This window comes from Gorilla gorilla, chromosome 9, assembly GCF_029281585.2.
Source record: "Gorilla gorilla gorilla isolate KB3781 chromosome 9, NHGRI_mGorGor1-v2.1_pri, whole genome shotgun sequence".
Taxonomy (NCBI): Eukaryota; Metazoa; Chordata; class Mammalia; order Primates; family Hominidae; genus Gorilla; species Gorilla gorilla.
In genome coordinates this window covers 54,058,556-54,077,578 of record NC_073233.2, presented here as the reverse complement: position 1 = coordinate 54,077,578, position 19,023 = coordinate 54,058,556, and the positions used below count along the sequence as shown (strand labels likewise).

Below are 19,023 nucleotides of genomic sequence, written 5' to 3'. Positions count from 1 at the left end.
CTCCGGGCTCAGCCTCCCAAGTAGCTGGGACTACAGGCGCCTGCAACCACGCCCAGCTAATTTTTTGTATTTTTAGTAGAGACGGGGTTTCACCGTGTTAGCCAGGATGGTCTCAATCTCCTGACCTCGTGATCCACCCGCCTGGGCCTCCCAAAGTGCTGGGATTACAGGCGTGAGCCACCGCGTCCGGCCCCAGACAGGTTTTAGTTTCAACAGGAACACTGGCTGCTGTGTGAAAAGTAGATCATAAAGAGGGAAGTTCTAAGCAGGGAGACTCAATAGGAGGCTCTTGCAATAATATACGTAAAAGATAATGGAGGCTTAGACCAATAATACAGGTAAAAGGTAATGGAGGCTTAGACCAGAGTAGCAGCAGTGGTTGTGGGGGGATGTGTGAATTAGTTGGATTCTAGATATATTTTGAAATTATAAACATTAGGATTTGCCTGTGGATTGGATATGGGCATGAGAAAAGAAGAGAATGACTCCACAATTGTTTGGATGGAGTTGCCTTTAGCTGAGATGGGAAAGATCAAAGGAGTGGAAAAAATTAGAGAGGTAGTGAAGATCAGGAGTCTAGTGTTAGGCTTGTTAAGTTTGTAATGTCCATTATATATTTAGCGGAGACCTCGAACAAGCAGTAGGCTATATGGGTCTGGAGTTCAGTGGAGAGGTCCAGTGGACCAATGGAGAGAATCATCATTGGATAGATGACTTTTTTTCTTGAGACAGGGTGTTGCTCTCCACCCAGGCTGGAGTGCAGTGGTATGATCTCTGCTCACTGCATCCTCAACTTCCTGGGCTCAAGCAATCCTCCTGCCTCAGCTCCCCAAGTAGCTGGGACTACAGGTGTGCACCATCATGCCCAGTTAATTTTTGTGTTTTTTGTAGAGAACAGGTTTTGCCATGTTGCCCAGGCTGGTCTCTAACTACTGAGCTCAAGGGATCTGCCCGCCTCAGCCTCCCAAAGTGCTGCGATTACAAGCGTGAGACACCATGCCCAGCCTGGTAGATAATATTTAAACCTTAACACTAGATGGGGACTGGATGAAGTGGCTCACACCTGTACTTCCCACTCTTTGGAAGGCCAAGGCAGGCGGATCACTTGAGGTCAGGAGTTCAAGACCTGCCTGGCCAACATTATGAAACCCCATCTCTATTAAAAATACAAAAATTAGCTGGGTGTGGTGGCACATGCCTGTAATCCCAGCTACTCGGGAGGCTGAGGCGGGAGGGAGGATCGCCTGAACCCAAGAGGTGGAGGTTACTGTGAGCTGGGATTGCGCCACTGCGTTTCAGCCTGGGTGACAGAGTGAGACTCTGGTCTCAAAAAAAAAAAAAAAAACTTAGCAGGGGGTCGGGGCATGCACCTGTAGTCCTAGCTACTTAAGAAGCTGAGGCAGGAGGATTGCTGAGCTCAGAAGTCCGAGGTTGCAGTGAGCTATGGCCGCGCTAGTGTACTACAATCTGCGCTATAGAGTGAGACCCTGTCTCAGAAAAAAAAAAAAAAAAGACTGGTGGGATCTCAAGGAAGTAAGTGCAGAGAGAGAAGAGGTCCAAGTCTGAGGTTTGAGCTGGATAATACAACTTTAACGGGGGAGGAGCCAGCAAAGGCGACTGAGACGAAGGGACTAGCAAGGCTGAAAAAAAGCAGAAGAGTGATTTTTTTAAAAACCTAAATCAGGTGCGGTGGCTCACACCTGTAATCCCAGGACTTTGGGAGGCCAAGGCTGGCAGATCGCCTGATGTCAGGAGTTCAAGACCAGCCTAACCAACATGGAGAAACCTCATCTCTACTAAAAATACAAAATTAGTTGGGTGTGATGGCACATGCCTGTAATCCCAGCTACTCGGGAGGCTGAAGCAGGATAATCACTGGAACCCGGAGACGGAGGTTGCAGTGAGCCGAGATCGCACCATTGCACTCCAGCCTGGGCAACAAGAGCGAAACTCCATCTCAAAAAATGAATGAATAAATAAATAAATAACCTAAATCAAATAATATCATTTATCTGTTGAAAGCACTTCAGTATCTCCCCGATTCAGTTTAAACAAAAGCCAAAGACCCTACAATGGCCTGTAAGGCTATAGGCCTCCTGATACCTCTATGGCCTCCACCCTAACCCTTTTTTTTTTTTTTTTTTGAGACGGAGTCTCGCTCTGTCACCCAGGCTGGAGTGCAGTGGCATGATCTCAGCTCACTGCAACCTCCGCTTCCCAGGTTCAAGCAATTCTCCTGCCTCAGCCCCCCAAGTAGCTGGGACTACAGGCGCACGCCACCACGCCTGGCTAATTTTTTGTATTTTAGTAGAGACAGGGTTTCACTGTGTTGCCTAGGATAGGCTGGTCTCGAACTCCTGACCTCAGGCAATCCGCCCACCTCGGCCTCCCAAAGTGCTGGGATTACAGGCGTGAGCCACCGCGCTCAGCCAAATGCTGCCTTTTTCAACATGACCTACACACATTACTCTAATGCTACAACTTACTCCCCTCCTTCACCCTCCTGCCACTCCTTATCCCCCTTAGGTGCTCTACTTTTTTCCATAGCATTTATTGCCTCTGTCATTCTATATCATTTAAGTCTTTACTATATCTGTTTTATTTATTTATTTATTTTTGAGACAGACTTTCATTCTTCTTGCCCAGGCTGGAGTGCAATGGCGTGATCTCCACTCACTGCAACCTCTGTCTCCCAGGTTTAAGCTATTCTCCTGCCTCAGCCTCCCGATTAGCTGGGATTACAGGCGCCCACCACCACGGCTGGCTAATTTTTAGTAGAGATGCGGTTTCACCATGTTGGCCAGGCTGGTCACGAACTCCTGACCTCAGGTGATCCACCCATCTCGGCCTCCTCAAGTGCTGGGATTACAGGCATGAGCCACTGCGCCTGGCCAACTTTTTTTTTTTTTTTTTTTTTTTTTTGAGATGGAGTCTCTCTCTGTTACCCAGGCTGGAGTCCAATGGCGTGATCTCAGCTCACTGCAACCTCCGCTTCCCGGGTTCAAGCAATTCTCCTGCCTCAGTCTCCTGAGTAGCTGGGATTATTACAGGCGCCCACCACCATGCCCGCTAATATTTTTTTTTCTTTTTGAGACAGAATTTCGCTCTTGTTGCCCAGGCTGGAGTGCAATGGCGCGATCTCGGCTCACTGCAGTCTCCACCTCCTGGGCTCAAGCGATTCTCCTGCCTCAGTCTCCCAAGTAGCTGGGATTACAGGCATGTGCCACCACGCCTGGCTAATTTTGTACTCTTATTGGTCAGGCTGGTCTCGAACTCCCGACCTCAGGTGATCCGCCCACCTCGGCCTCCCAAAGTCCTGGGATTACAGGCATGAGCCACTGCGCCCGGCCATCTAATTTTTGTATTTTTAGTAGAGATGGGGTTTCACCATGTTGCCCAGGCTGGTCTTGAACTCCTGACCTCAAGTGATCCACCCACCTTGGCCTCCCAAGGTGCTGGGATGACAAGCATGAGCCACCATGCCCAGCCAATATCTGTTGTTTATTGTCTGTTTCCCTCTACTAGGAGATAGGTTCTACAAAGTCAGAGATCTTTTCGTTTGCTCTGTATCTCATGCACTTAGAATGGTACTGTTCTGTACCTAGCACAGAGGAAGAGCTCAATAAATATTTTTTGAATTAATTTAGCATTCAGGATCTCATCTGTACCTTCATAGTCTCCCCAGCTATTTAGGAAGCCCCCAAAAGGTTATGTCTCCCAGGTATGCAAGAATACCTTCTACTCTAACTTACTGGCTAAAGTGCCTCATGGATGACCCAGCTGCTTTCAGGCTTCTGAGCTGGCATGGAAGTCTTCTGACAGAGGCTGCACTGTAGTCTGTGGTGGACAGTGGAAAAGGGATGGCTCTTCCACCCACTCTATGGCGCATTGACATCTGGGCCCAAAAGCAATTCTGAGTCTCACAGATATTTCTTTGGGGACCTTAAACTAGGCCATCAGGCCAGGTAGTGTGCCCCATTCACCATGTCATCCCTTCCACTCTCTCAGAATCCTATGCCTAACTCACCAAGACCTCTGCACCAACCCCTCTCCAAATACAGCCTCAAAAACAAAATGCCGGCTGGATGCAGTGGCTCACACCTGTAGTCTTAGCACTTTGGGAGGCCAAGATGGGCGGATCACTTTAGCCCAGGAGTTCAAGACAAGCCTAGGCAACATGGAGAAACCCTATCTCTACAAGAAATGCAAAAAGTAGCCAGTCATGGTGACTCATGCCTGTTGTCCCAGCTACTTGGGAGGCTAAGGTGAGAGGATCATTTGAATCCAGGAGGTCAAGGCTGCAGTGAGTCAGGATTGCACTACTGCACTCCAACCTGAGCGACACAGTGAGACCCTGTCTCAAAAAAAAAAAGTGTGCTCTGCATATCAACTCGTAGAAATAGTGCCCAAGATGTGGCTAGGCATGATGGCTCATGTCTGTAATAACGGGTATGATGGCTCATGTCTGTAATCCCAGAACTTTGGGAGACTGAGATGGGAGGATTGTTTGAGGCCAGGAGTTGGAGACCAGCTTGGTCAACATAGTGAGATCCCATTTCTATTTTTTTTTAAATTTAAAAAGAAATAAATAGGGCCCAAGAGGAATCAGTTCAGAAACAGGCAGACTCTACAGTCTAGTGGCTCAGCAGGGACACTCTGATGCATATGGTTAAGAATTATTGAACCCAATTTGCCAGCCTCTGCCTCAAGAAACTGGCTGTCACAGTCTCCAGTGGGGTTCCACCTATTAATTGTCACGATTGCAAAGGAAAGCAGAATGTGAGTGTACAAGCCCAGTTTGAGCTTGCTCTGTGTGTGTACACACAAAGGTTTTGACACTTTCTGGGACATACTGCTTTTAGTGCTTTTGTCCCATTTGCTAACATTTTCTACAACAGGACTTTCAGCATCCTAAAAGGCTACTCCTTGACTAGAAAAATACCTTGTGAGAACAGGGAATTGGGAATTAGGTCAGAGAAGATGGGGTTTTCTTCCTGCTGTCTTTCTGTGGGACTACTACTCATTGTGCACTGAGAGGTGGGAGGGGAGCAGAAACAGAATGAAGGCCTGGGCAGCTGAATGGTTTGAAATCCTGACTTCTCCCATGTGATTCAAGCTCTGTGCCAATAAGTGTTTTTTGTTTGTTTGTTTGTTTTTGAGATGGAGTCTCACTCTGTCACCCAAGCTGGAGTGTAGTGGTGCGATCTCGGCTCACTGCATCATTGCAATCTCCACCTCCCGGGTTCAAGCAATTCTCATGCCTCAGCCTCCCGAGTAGCTGGAATTACAGGCACCTGCTACCACACCCAGCTAATTTTTTTTGTATTTTTAGTAGAGATGGAGTTTCACAATGTTGGCCAGGCTTGTCTCGAGTTCCTGACCTCAAGTGATCTGCCCATCTCGGCCTCCCAAAAGTGCTGGGATTACAGGCATGAGCCACCGCGCCTGGCCTTGTGCCAGTAAACTGTATGTATAGACCCCCGTCATAGAGAACAGCTCTTGGTTTTAGCCAACTAAACCCCAGGAAAGGGGAAAATATAATGTGACACTTAAGCAAAAGACATGAAGAAAGAAAGGTTTGATTATTTAAGTTTTCATTCATCCTAGCCCTTGCAGAAAGGGGGAGGACACAGTTTGTGAGGGAGGACTTTAGATTAGTCTAGATGAGCATCCAAACCTTTTTTTTTTTTAGAAAGAGTGTCGCTCTGTCACCCAGGCTAGAGTCAGTGGCGCAATCACAGCTCACTATAGCCTCAACCTCCTGAGCTCAAATGATCCTCCCAGCTCAACCTCCCCAGTAGCTGGAACTATAGGCGTACACCACCACACCTGGCTAATTTTTGTATTTTGTTGTAGAGACAGGGTTTTGCCATGTTGCCCAGGCTGGTCTCAAACTCCTGAGCTCAAGAGATCTTTGAGCCTCAGCCTCCCAAAGTGCTGGGATTACAGGTGTGAACCACTGTGCCCAGCCACCCTTTTTTTTTTTTTAATAGAGACAGGGTATCACTGTGTTGCCCAGTCTGGTCTTTAATTCCTGGCCTCAAGTGATCCGTCTTGCCTTGGCCTCCCAAAGTGTGGGGATTATAGTCATGAGCCACCATGCCTGGCCTCATTCAAAACTTTTGAAGGAAAATTGGGGTGATAAAAGTAATCTTGGTCTCTGACCTGAAGGTTCTTTTTGTTATTTATTTATTTTTTTTTTTGAGATAGTTTCTTGCCCTGTTGCTCAGACTGGAGTGCAGTGGCACAATCTCGGCTCACTGCAGCCTCAACCCCCTGGGCACTAGTGGTCCTCCTATCTCAGCCTCCCAAGTGTCTGGGACCACAGGCAGGCACCACCATTACCAGCTAATTTAAAAAAAAAAATTTTTTGTAGATACAGCGACGTACTGTGTCGCCCAGGCTCAGATTCTTTATTAAACGCATATGTTTATGTATTGAATACATTTCTTCAGAGTACCTGTTAGGATCCTGGATTTCTGAATTGGTATCAGCCAAAGAGGAATAAATGAGAAAGATCCCTTGTTTTCAAACAAATGACAGTCCTCTGCTGTTCTCTAGGCCTGCACATTGGGAATCCTGTAGCCTCTCACAACCTCCACCAAGGGCAATTCTGCCCATCTGGCCAGTATTTGCTTTGCCATATGGACTGCAAACTCTTTGGTGCCAGAGGCTCTGCCTCGTTCATCTGTGTTCCCTGTGCCTAGCACACTGCTTGGCATGCAGTAGGTGTTCGGAGTGAATGAATGAATGTGCTTGTCAAGAATTCTTTTTTTGGGACCGGGTACAGTGGCTCACGCCTGTTATCCCAGCACTTTGGGAGGCCAAGGCGGGAGGATCATGAAGTCAGGAGATCGAGACCATCCTGGCTAACACGGTGAAACCCCATCTCTACTAAAAATACAAAAAATTAGCTGGGCATGGTGGCGGGCACCTGTAGTTCCAGCTACTCGAGACGTTGACATAGGGAGACTCTGTCTCAAAAAAAAATTTTTCTTTTTTTTTTTTCTTGAGACAGCTTCACTCTTGTTGCTTAGGCTGGAGTGCAATGGCACAATCTCAGTTCACTGCAACCTCTGCCTCCCAGGTTCAAGCAATTCTCCTGCCTTAGCCTCCTGAGTAGCTGGGACTACAGGCGTGCGCCACCACACCCAGATAATTTTTTTGTATTAATAGAGACGGGGTTTCACCATGTTAGTCAGGGTGGTCTCAAACTCCTGACAACCTCCTGACCAAGGTGATCCACCCACCTTGGCCTCCCAAAATGCTGAGATTACAGGCGTGCGCCACCGCGCCCAGCCGTCAAGAATTCTTAGTGATTGCTTGGGCGCAATTTCTCATACCTGTAATCTAAGTACTTTAAGAGGCTGAGGCAAGAGGATTGCTTGAACACAAAAGTTCAAGACTAGCCCAGGCAACATAGTGGGACCCTGTGACTACAAGAATTTTAAAAATTAGCCAGGCATGGTGGCATGTGCCTGTAGTCTCAGTTGCTCAGAAGGCTGAGGTGGGAGGATCTCTTGAGCCGGGGAGGTCAAGGCTGCAGTGATCTGTGATCACAGTACTGCACTCCAGCCTGGGTGACAGAGTGAGACCCTGTCCCAAAAACATAAAAAAGGAAGAAAATAATAATTTTTAGTAATTGAAGCATAGACAATGAGAGAAATAGTAGACTAGAAGATATCCTAATCCTAATCCCATACAGCTGGTCTGGTAAATGTTATGCTTCCTAGACATATCAATGACAGTTATTTCCTCTTCTTTTTTTCTTTTGGAAACAGCACCAGTGGCTCTGACAGTTCTCTCTCAGATGGTCTTCCTGTTCACCTAGCAAACATAGCAGATGAGGTAAGCTGAACTCTTATACCCAGGAAATAGCAGCCTTAAAAAAAAATCATGACACTACCAGACAATTTGTTGGAATTTTCCAACAGTCCTAAGACCTGCAGAAAATATACAGTAATGTCCTAACTAGTCACCTTGCCCTAGAGTCTCTCGTTTTGTCCTTTATAACTTTCTTGCTTAATTTTTAAGGCCATCTTAAGGTAACACCCAAACTGAATCTTTTAACCACACATCTAATGATCATTAATATCTGGACCTGATATTATTGCCATAAGTAATCTGATTTCATATTGTAAATCACAGATATTTGGTTATTGGTATAAGTGCCCCTTTGTGTTTTTTTGTTTGTTTGTTTGTTTTTTTGTCTTTTGAGATGGAGTCTTGCTCTGTCTCCTAGGCTGGAGTGCAGTGGCGCAAACTTCCGCCTTCTGGGTTCAAGCAATTCTCCTGCCTCAGCCTCCTGAGTAGCTGGGATTACAGGCACATGCCACCACGCCTGGCTAATTTTTGTATTTTTAGTAGAGATGGGGTTGGCCATCCTGGTCTCAAACTCCTGACCTCGTGATCTGCCCGCCTTGGCCTCCCAAAGTGCTGGGAATACAGGCTACAGGCGTGAGCTGCTGCACTGGGCCTTTTTTTTTTTTTTTTTTTTTTTTTGAGATGGAGTCTCACTCTGTCGCCTAGGCTGGAGTGCAGGGGCATGATCTCAGCTTACTGCAACCTCCACCTCCCGGGTTCAAGCAATTCTCCTGCCTCAGCCTCCTGAGTAACTGGGATTAACAAGCACCTGCCACCTCACCCGGCTAATTTTAGTATTTTTAGTAGAGGTGGGGTTTCACCATGTTGGCCAGTCTGGTCTCAAACTCCTGACCTCAAGTGATCCACCCGCTTCAGCCTCCCTAAGTGTTGGGATTACAGGCATGAGCCACCATGCCCAACTATAAGTACCCCTTTGGCAGTTTATCTGTAACAGTGGGATTTGGGGGTATTAAGTAGGAAGCATCCTCCAGTAAGGAGGGAATTGAACTGTTTGTTTATTCTCCAAACCAACACCACAAGTCTGCATACCGAGTTAGCCTTTGTGTCTTGAGTGTTGCATGAAGAGTGCCACATGTGGGTGGGCCTAGTTCTGGAATTCTCAATGACCAGTTTCTCTACTTTCTGGAATAGCTGACTCAGAAAAAGAAGATGTTTAAGAAGAAAAAAAAGAAGTCACTTCAGACTAGGAAACAGCGAAATGAGCAGTATCAGAAAAAAAATTTGATGCAGAAGTTAAAGTTAACAGAAGATACCTCAGTAAGAAAGACTTGCTGGCTATTTCTACTGTCTAGTTTCAGACCATTCCATAGAGGGGTAAGGAAAGGGGGTTAAAGTTTACTCTAAACCAAAAAGGGGATGGAGATTGGGGCAGAGGGAGACTTTCTGTTTTGGGATCAGAACCCTTCCAGAGGCCCTCCGGACATCTCTGAGCAGGTTTCGGCCTTGGCCCACTGATCCTCTCCTACACTCTGGCATAAGAAATCTGGGTTTTAGCCAAGTCTGAATTTCCAGAGAAAAGACATGATACTGGAATGGTAGTGGCTAGAGCTAGTCAGGAGTAGATGGATGGCTGGGGGCCAGGCCTGGTCCAGGCTAAGACAGCTGGATAGCTCATCAATCTTTGTCCAAGCTGCCACACTCCCACCATACCCTCTGCTTTCTAAAGACAAACGTGCTTTCAGAAGTACAAGTTTTGCTGTTGGGTAAATTGGATCAATTTTGAATAGATCAATTGAAAAAGATTCTCTTTTCACTCAATCCTAGGAAAAGGCAGGATTTGCTTCTACTCTGCAAAAGCAGCCAACCTTTTTCAAAAACTCAGAGAATTCCAGTTTTTTACCAATGAAAAATGAAAACCCGAGGTTAAATGAGGTAGTATTTTTGTTTTTGACTCTTTGTCACACAGATTTTCTAACCTCTCGAATTAGCACCTCTCTCCCACAAGGTGACAAATGCAATAGCCATTTATGTTACCCTAACCTGACAGTGCCACTAGGAGCAAGAAAACGTTAAAACTGGGGGAGACATTGACACTGCTTTGGATTAGACATGACTGAAGTCTGGAATCAAATATTGGTGATTTGTGATTTTACACCAAGAACATAAGAACAGGCTGCCTTACTTACCATCCGTTCATCCATCTACCCACCCATCTACTCAATCAGCAAATGTTATTTTAAAATAAATCAATGAATTTTATTGGGCACCTACTACATGCCAGTCCCTTTACTGGATGCTGTGAATGCAACCTTGAACAAAATACTATCCCTGCCTCAGGGACTTCAGAATCTGGTGGAGATTTCAGCAAGTAAGTAGGAAATTGTATCACAGAGTAGGATGCAGTGGCAACACAGAGGACTAAACTCAACCAATGTTTAGTACTTTATAGTTTTATGGCTATAAAATCTTTGATTTTTTTTCTTTTTTTTGAGATGGAGTCTTACTCTGTTACCCAGGCTGGAGTGCAGAGGCAATCTCAGCTCACTGCAACTCCCACCTCTTGGGTTCAAGTGATTCTCGGGTCTCAGCCTCTGGAGTAGCTGGGATTACAGGTGCCCACCACCATGCTCGGCTAATTTTTGTATTTTTAGTAGAGACAGGGTTTTGACATGTTGCCCAGGCTGGTCTCAAACTGCTAAACTCAAGTAATCCACCCACTTTGGCCTCCCAAAGTTCTGGGATTACAGGCATGAGCTACCATGCCCAGTCAAAATCCTTGATTTTTTTGTGTAAAAAAATAGGCTGTCCGGCCATGGTGGCTCACACCTGAAAGCCCAACACTTTGTGTGTTTTTTTTGTTTCTTTTTTTGAGACAGAGTCTCATTCTGTCACGCAGGCTTGAGTTCAGTGGCACGATCTCAGCTCACTACAACCTCCACTTCCCGGGTTCAAGTGATTCTCCCGCCTCAGCCTCCCGAGTAGCTGGGATTACAGGCACATGCCACCTCGCCTGGCTAATTTTTGTATTTTTAGTACAGATGGGGTTTCACCATGTTGGCCAGGCTGGTTTTGAACTTCTGATCTCAGGTGATCCACCTGCCTCAGCCTCCCAAAGTGCTGGGATTACAGGTGTGAGCCACTACGCCTGGCCAAACCCAACACTTTGGAAAGCCGAGGCAGGAGGATCACTGGAGCCCAGGAGTTCAAGACCAGCCTGCACAACATAGTGAGACCTCATCTCTACAAAAAATAAACAAAAATTAGCTGGGCATAGTGGTGCACATAGTCCCACCTATCTGAGACACTGAAGTGGGCAGATCACATGAGACCAGAGTTGGAGGCTGCAGTGAGCCATGATCATACCACTGTACTCCAGCCTGGGTGGCCAGGCACGGTGGCTCACGTCTGTAATCCCAGCACTTTGGAAGGCAGAGAGAGGAGGACTGCTTGAGTCCAGAAGTTTGAGACTAGCTCTGGCAACATAGCAAGACCCCATCTCTACAAAAAATTTTTTAAAAAATTAGCTAGGCATGGCTGGGCACGGTGGCTCATACCGGTAATCTCAGCACTTTGGGAGGACAAGATGGGTGGATCACATGAGACCAGGAGTTCAAGACCAGCCTGGCCAACATGGTGAAACCCCACCTCTACTAAAAATGCAAAATTAGCTGGGCATGGTGGTGTATGCCTGTAGTGGCAGCTACTCAGGAAGCTGAGTCACGGTAATTGCTTGAACCTAGGAGGCAGAGGTTGCAGTGAGCTGAGATTGCACCCAGCTTGGGCAACAGAGCAAGACTCTGTCTTAGAAAAAAAAAAAGAAGAAAAAAAATCAGCTGTGCATGGTGGCGCATGCTTATAGTCTTAGCTACTTGGGAGGCTGAGGTAGGAGGACTGCTTGAGCCCGAGAGGTCAAGGCTACAGTGAGCTGTGATCCTACCACTGCACCCCAGCCTGGGCGACAGAGCAAGACCTTGCTAAAAATAAAAATAAAAATAAAAATAAAAAAAGGTGGGAGGTGAGTTTTGAGGTCAGGTACGGTAGCTCATACCTGTAATCCCAGCACTTTGGGAGGCAAAGGTGGGAGGATCACTTCAGGCCAGGAGGTCAAGACCAGCCTGAGCAACATAGCAAGATCCTATCTCTACAAAAAACTTTAAAACTTAGCTGGATGTGGGCTGGGCACAGTGGCTCATGCCTGCAATCCCAACACTTTGGGAGGCTGAGGCAGGTGGATCACGAGGTCAGGAGATTGAGATCATCCTAGCTAACACAGTGAAACCCCATCTCTACTAAAAATACAAAAAATTAGCTGGGCGTGGTGGTGCATCGCTGTAGTCCCAGCTACTCGGGAGGCTGAGGCAGGACAATCACTTGAATCTGGGAGGCAGAGGTTGCAGTGAGCCGAGATCACGCCACTGCACTCCAGCCTGGGCAATAGAGCGAGACCCCGTCTTAAAAAAAAAAAAAAAAACTTAGCTGGATGTGGTAGCCTGCCCCTGTAGTCCTAGCTACTTGGGAGGCTGAGGTGGGAGAATCACTTGAGTCCAGGAGTTTAAGGTTACAGTGAGCTGTGATCCTGCCACTGCACTCCACCCTAGATGACACAGTGAGACTTTGTCCCAAAAAAATAAAAAAACAGTTTTGGTACAATAGTTAGTAGCTGATTCTTAGGGGATAGGGTGCAAAATGGGCCCTCCTCATGTGAAACACTACCCTATGGTTAACAGTGCTGCCCAGGCACGGTGGCTCACGCCTGTAATCCCAGCACTTTGGGAGGCCGAAGTGGGTGGATCACCTGAGGTCAGGGGTTCAAGACCAGCCCAGCCAACATGGTGAAACCCTGTCTCCACTAAAAATATAAAAATTAGCCAGGCATGGTGGCAGGCGCCTGTAATTCCAGCTACTGGGGAGGCTGAGGCAGGAGAATCGCTTGAACTCAAGAGGTGGAGGTTGCCGTGAGCCAAGATTGCGCCATTGCAACCAGCCTGGGCGACAAGAGTGATACTGTCTCAGAAAAAAAGAGTACTATAGGCTGGGCATGGTGGCTCATGCCTGTAATTCCAGCACTTTGGGAGGCCGAGGCGGGCGGATCACCTGAGGTCGGGAGTTCAAGACCAGCCTGACCAACATGGAAAAACCCTGTCTCTACTAAAAAGACAAAATTAGCAGGGCGTGGTGGCGCATGCCTGTAATCCCAGCTACTTGGGAGGCTGAGGCAGGAGAATCTCTTGAACCCGGGAGACGGAGGTTGCAGTGAGCCAAGATTGCACCATTGCACTCCAGCCTGGGCAACAAGAGTGAAACTCCGTCTTAAAAAAAAAAAAAAAAGAATACTATAATGAGGCCTCACTGTGTAATACTGGGGAATCCCCACAGAGCACAGCTGGTGGCAAGAGCATACATACATTTTGAAGTCTGCCTTGAGTTCAAATTTCAGCCCCACTATTTAATATTCTGTGAGTCATCTGACCACCCTGGGGTTACTGTTTCTGCATCTGAAATACTGAGGTAATAATATCTACATCCTAAAGTTTTGTGAATTAGTGTGAAAGTGTAAAGCACCTGGCATATCGTAGGCACTCAGTAAATTAGTCACTTTTCCTCCTTTGAATTGTTTTTCCTTCTTTGAATTATGTTTTGCCTATCCTTTTATGTGGGAATATCACAGTGAATCAACATGTATGAATAAGAAACAAATGAATAATGTATAGTCAATGTAATCACACTTGTTCAAGTGGAAAATTTAGTGAGGATATGTTCATTTATTTTAGACAAATTTAAATAGAAGAGACAAAGACACCCCCCTGGACCCATCAATGGCCACCCTGATTCTGCCTAAGAATAAAGGGAGAATGCAGGTACTTCACCAATATACTGTATATACTTATATGCCAGTGATTAATTTTAATTAGTTCTCAAATGTATTATGTGATTTGGAGGGCGGTGATGCACAGTCCAGTTTTACCTTCTCGGATTCGTTCTGCTCAGGTGAACATCGAAGGCATTTTGCACCCTCAGGCTACAGTTACCACTGACCATTCAGTACCAAGTTTTGTGAATTGTTTGCTTTTTTAAAAGAGTAAGTTTTAGGCCGGGCACAGTGGCTCACGCCTGTAATCCCAGCACTTTGGGAGGCCAAGGCAGGAAGATGATTTGAGGTCAGGAGTTCGAGACCAGCCTGGCCAACATGGTGAAACCCCATCTCTATTAACAAATACAAAAATTAGTCAGGCGTGGTGATGTGTGCCTGTAATCCCAGCTACTGGAGAGGCTGAAGCAGGAGAATTGCTTGAACCCGGGAGGCAGAGGTTGCAGTGAGCTGAGATCGTGCCATTGCACTCCAGCCTGGGTGACAGAGTGAGACTCCGTCTAAAAAAAAAAAAAAAAAGTGAAAGAGTAAGTTTGGTCAGGTGCGGTGGCTCACACCTGTAATCCAAGCACTTTAGGAGGCTGAGGCGAGTGGATCACCTGAGGTTAGGAGTTCCAGTTCAAGACGAGCCTGGCCAACATGGCCAAGCCCTGTCTCAACTAAAAATATAAAAATTAGCTGGGTGTAGTGGTGCATGCTTATAACCCCAGCTACTCAGGAGGCTGAGGCAGGAGAATCGCTTGAACCCAGGAGGCAGAGTTTGCAGTGAGCCAAGATTGCACCACAGCACTCCAGCCTGGGCGACAGAGTGAGACTCTTTCTCAAAATAAATAAATAAATAAAATATAAAAACTTTAAAAAAAGAGTAAGTTTGAATAAATTCATATTTATCCCTATAATAACATTCATCATGCTCATTTGCACTCACATGTTTTTTCCTGAAAGGGAGGAAAAAAGAGGTAGTGAGGCTGGGCGCGGTGGTTCATGCCTGTAATCCCAGCACTTTGGGAGGCCGAGGCGGGCGGATAACCTGAGGTCAGGAGTTCGAGACCAGCCTGGCCAACATAGTGAAACCCCGTCTCTACTAAAAACCAAAAAATTAGCCAGGTGTGGTGTCACACACCTGTAGTCCCAGCTACTTGGAAGGCTGAGGCAAGAGGATCACTTGAACCCGGAGGTAGAGGTTGCAGTGAGCAGAGATCGCGCCACTGCAGCCTGGGCGACAGAGTGAGACTCCGTCTCCAAAAAAAAAAAAGGTGGCAAAACAGCTAGTAAGCTGTTGTTTCTAATAGCCCAGGGTATGTATACAGGAGGGTGTTGTTCACATGAGTCTGGGTAAAACACAGGTTGAGAATCAGTGGATTATGTTAGGTGTACTAGATATAGAGTAGATGGTTCTCCCAGTGGATGGAGTCCCTGCTGTCTTCCCAAGTCTGTTGCTTGGGAATTCCTGCACTGATGCTCTCATTTACCTATCAGTGTCTTCTAATGTCTACTATGTGCAAGGCCCTTAAAAGACATGAAGACAAGATCCTCTAGGAGTGACAAGACTGATAGTCCAATCACCATATTATGACAGAAAATGAAGAGCAGCGAAAAGATAGGCTTAAATAAAGTCAAATTAAAGAGAGTTTCAGTCCTGACAGACTAATCAAGAATGAGCTTGTCCTCTTTCTTCACTTAGCATTCATTGCTGGAAGCCTATGAGTAGCAAAAACCATATCCCAGAACTGAAACATACTAATTAGGTTGTAACATATAACCATGAATTCAGTTAAATCCAGTGTGGTGGATGAATGTTATCCAAACCTTTATCTTTAGTTCATTTTCTTAAAAAAAAATTTTTTTTTTTGAGACAGGGTCTTGCTCTGTCGCCCAGGCTGGAGTGCTGTGGCGTGATTTCGGCTCACTGCAACCTCTGCCTGCCAGGCTCAAGCGATTATCCCACCTCATATTTTCTTAAAATTTATAGTGTGATACTTGTGTAACAGAGATGTGGGTATTTAATTTCTATAACATGTCAGATAAACATAATTGAAAAAAATGAGGCAATCTGCCACCTTGACAGATTTTCTCTTTTTTTGTGTAATGTTTCTAGACAGCTTATAAAATGCAGTCCTTCTGGTTTTGGGGGCAATTAAAATGTTGCCCATGTTGGCCGGCGTGGTGGCTCACGCCTGTAATCCCAGCACTTTGGGAGGCCAGGGCAGGAGGATCACTTGAGGTCAGGAGTTTGAGACCAGCCTGGGCAAAATGGCGAAATCCCATCTCTACTAAAAATACAAAAAAAATTAGCTGGGTGTGGTGGTGCACGCCTGTAGTCCCAGCTCCTGGGGAGGCTGAGGCAGGAGAATTGCTTGAGCCCAGAAGGCAGAGGTTGCAGTGAGCTGAGATTGTGCCATTGCACTCCAGCCTGAGCAACAGAGCAAGACTCCATCTCAAAAAAAAAAAAAAAAATGTTTCTCATGTTGACCTTGATTTGGCTAAGGGACCAGGACAAATGCTCAATTCACCTCTGTTCTGTAACAGTATCAACTACTTTTATATTTGGGGAAGAAATGCAATACCTCTCACCAACTCCTTGTAAAGCCAACCCCAACCCTAACTACATCTTTAGAAATGGCAAAATAAAGTGAATTCAACTTTTTAAAATCTTATTTGCACAGAATAAGAAGCCAGGCTTTACAGTATCATGCTCTCCAAAGAGAACCGTAAACTCCAGCCAAGAGCCAGCTCCAGGTATGAAGCCAAACTGGCCTAGGAGCAGATATCCTGCCACAAAGAGAGGCTGTGCTGCCATGGCGGCATACCCATCCTTGCACCTGTACACATACCCATAGGTGAGCCTGGGCTGTGCCACACAAGCACTTCATCGGGGGTTTTGAGATTAGACACATTTTGTAATGGGGGAGATGTATGACTGGGAACTGCATTTACTTGTGGTATACTGTGTTGTGCACTTATGCACTGACCTTACACTTTGTACTTACACTGTGGGCATGTGGTCAAGATGCATACCTCATGAATTCAACTATTTTTTCATAAAATGAAATTTTATTATGACGTGTAAAAATGCTTTATCAGAAACTGAAGTGTGTTCTCATGGCACACTTCATGGCAGCACAGATATACCTCATTTTAACCGATATATATTCTCTCTAAAATTATGTGCAAATCAATTTTTAAAAATCAAACTCTATGTTAAACACATTTTGGCAGTGTGCTATAATAAAAAAAAAGTGTTGTGTCAAAGCTTTCTAGTGACGGTCAGTCCTACTGCTGTATGTCAGGTTTGCTCACAATGAGGTATTCCCACATAGAAATAACAATGCATGTATTACCCAGAATTTAATATTGCGTATCTTATGTTCAACGAGGTTTTGTAATTTTTTTAGCCTGATGATTAAAATTCTTTCTTTCTAACCAGTTGTTTCCTTTGATTGGTTAACTGCATAATTTTATGTGAACAGATATTTTTTATCCGCCTTTTCTTTCCAATACCCTCTCCTGAGCACCAAGCAAAGTCGGCCAGCTGCAGCCTGTCATGTCAACACGCTGGAGTCATTTACAGGGGTGGTCACTCCAGCTCATGCTAGGAGCCCTATTTTGACTACTTTTTTTTCTATCACATGGGATTGAAAGTTTTCTAGCACATTTTTCATTATCACTTTTAAACTTTCAGCCACCATCACTACCTGGATTACTAGTGATTAGAACCATATGACAACACAAATTTTATTGCAATCCTAGTGTAGGAGTATTTTAAAAATATTTTAGAACAGTTTTAGATTTACAGACAAATTTAGCAGAGAGTACAGAGAGGTCCTAGGTGCAGCTACCCTCAATCTGTGAGTCTTTTTAAGGGGAATATCAGCCCATACTTTTTTTTTTTTTTTGACATGGAGTCTTGCTCTGTCACCCAGGTTGGAGTGCAGTGGGGCAAATCTTGGCTCACTGCAACCTTCGCCTCCCTGGTTCAAGCAATTGTCCTGCCTCAGCCTCCTGAGTAGCTGGGATTACAGGCGCCACCACCACACCTGGCTAATTTTTGTATTTTTAGTACAGACTGAGTTTCACCATGTTGGCCAGGCTGATCTCGAACTCCTGACCTCGTGATCCTCCCACCTTGGCCTCCCAAAGTGCTGGGATTACAGGCATGAGCCACCACGCCTGGCCCCCATACTCTTTATATAGGGAGTTTGCAAATGGCCTTCTCCTATGCCGCACCTTACATACATCCTAAAACTATTAGCATTCTAAGTATCTAGAAAGCACCCAGCCAAAACCCCACTTTTTATCCCTAAAAGGATATCCTTAAAGGACAAGTCCCAAAAGCAAACCTTGTTTGAAAGTTGTTCAGAAATTCAGCTGACAGCCTTTGGGAGGCCAAGGCGGGTGGATCAGTTGAGGCCAGGAGTTCGAAACCAGCCTGGCCAACATGGTGAAACCCTGTCTCTACTAAAAATACAAAAATCAGCAGTGTGTGGTGGTGAGTGCCTGTAATCCCAGCTACTCTAGAGGCTGAGGCAGGAGAATAGCTTGAACCCAGGAGGCAGAGGGTGCAGTGAGCCACCCGGCCTATGAACATGGTTTCTTTCGAAGCCTTACTCTTTGGACCACAGGGCCTAATGAAGGTCCTATCACCATCTGGTGGCAGCATATCTTTGTTTTTGGAGAGAGGACAACATCTCTTGAAAGTGAGATAGGCCAGGCATGGTGGTTCATGCCTGTAATCCCAGCACTTTGGGAGGCTGAGGCAAGTGGATCCATTGAGCCCAGCAGTACGAGACCAGTCTTGGCAACGTGGTGAAACCCTGTCTCTAGCAAAAAAATACAGAAATAGCCGGGTGTGGTGGCACATGCCTGTAGTCCCAACTACCCTGGAGGCTGGGGTGGGAGGATCACTTTAGCCCAGGAGGTGGAGGTTGCAGTGAACTGAGATCATGCCCCTGTACTCCAGCCTGGGTGAGAGTGAGACTCTGTCTTAAAAAAAAAAAAAAAAAAGACTGGGAGCAGTGGCTCATGCCTGTAATCCCAGTACTTTGGGCTGAGGCAGGTGGATCACGAGGTCAGGAGTTCAAGACCAGCCTGGCCAAGATGGTGAAACCCCGTCTGTACAAAAAATGCAAAAATTAGCCAGGTGTGGTGGCAGGGGCCTGTAATCTCAGCTACTCAGGAGGCTGAGGCAGAGAATTGCTTGAACCCGAGAGGTGGAGGTTGCAGTGAGCCGAGATTGTGCCACTGCACTCCAGCCTGGGCAACCGAGCGAGAGTCCTTCTCAAAAAAAAAAAAAAAAAAGGTGCATTGAGCAGTGATGCAGTGATTGACTT

At 46.0% G+C, this 19,023-nt stretch overlaps 1 protein-coding gene across 13 annotated transcripts in view; it reads left to right on the top strand.

The window, feature by feature from the left end:
* Nucleotides 1-17,116, top strand: part of AGBL2 (AGBL carboxypeptidase 2) — a 50,061-nt gene extending 32,945 nt beyond the window's left edge. For 6 of the 13 annotated variants that reach the window (XM_063711193.1, XM_055354928.2, XM_063711191.1 and 3 more), the window contains 5 exons: nucleotides 7,782-7,848; nucleotides 9,016-9,198; nucleotides 9,649-9,756; nucleotides 13,596-13,682; nucleotides 16,360-17,116. In XM_063711193.1, coding sequence (XP_063567263.1) covers nucleotides 7,782-7,848; nucleotides 9,016-9,198; nucleotides 9,649-9,756; nucleotides 13,596-13,682; nucleotides 16,360-16,533 — 619 coding nt within the window. In that variant the 3' untranslated portion in view covers nucleotides 16,534-17,116. The remainder of the gene's footprint in view (nucleotides 1-7,781; nucleotides 7,849-9,015; nucleotides 9,199-9,648; nucleotides 9,757-13,595; nucleotides 13,683-16,359) is intronic. The other 7 variants (XM_063711192.1, XM_063711196.1, XM_063711195.1 and 4 more) reach the window with 4 other exon arrangements.
* Nucleotides 17,117-19,023: the final 1,907 nt, after the last annotated feature.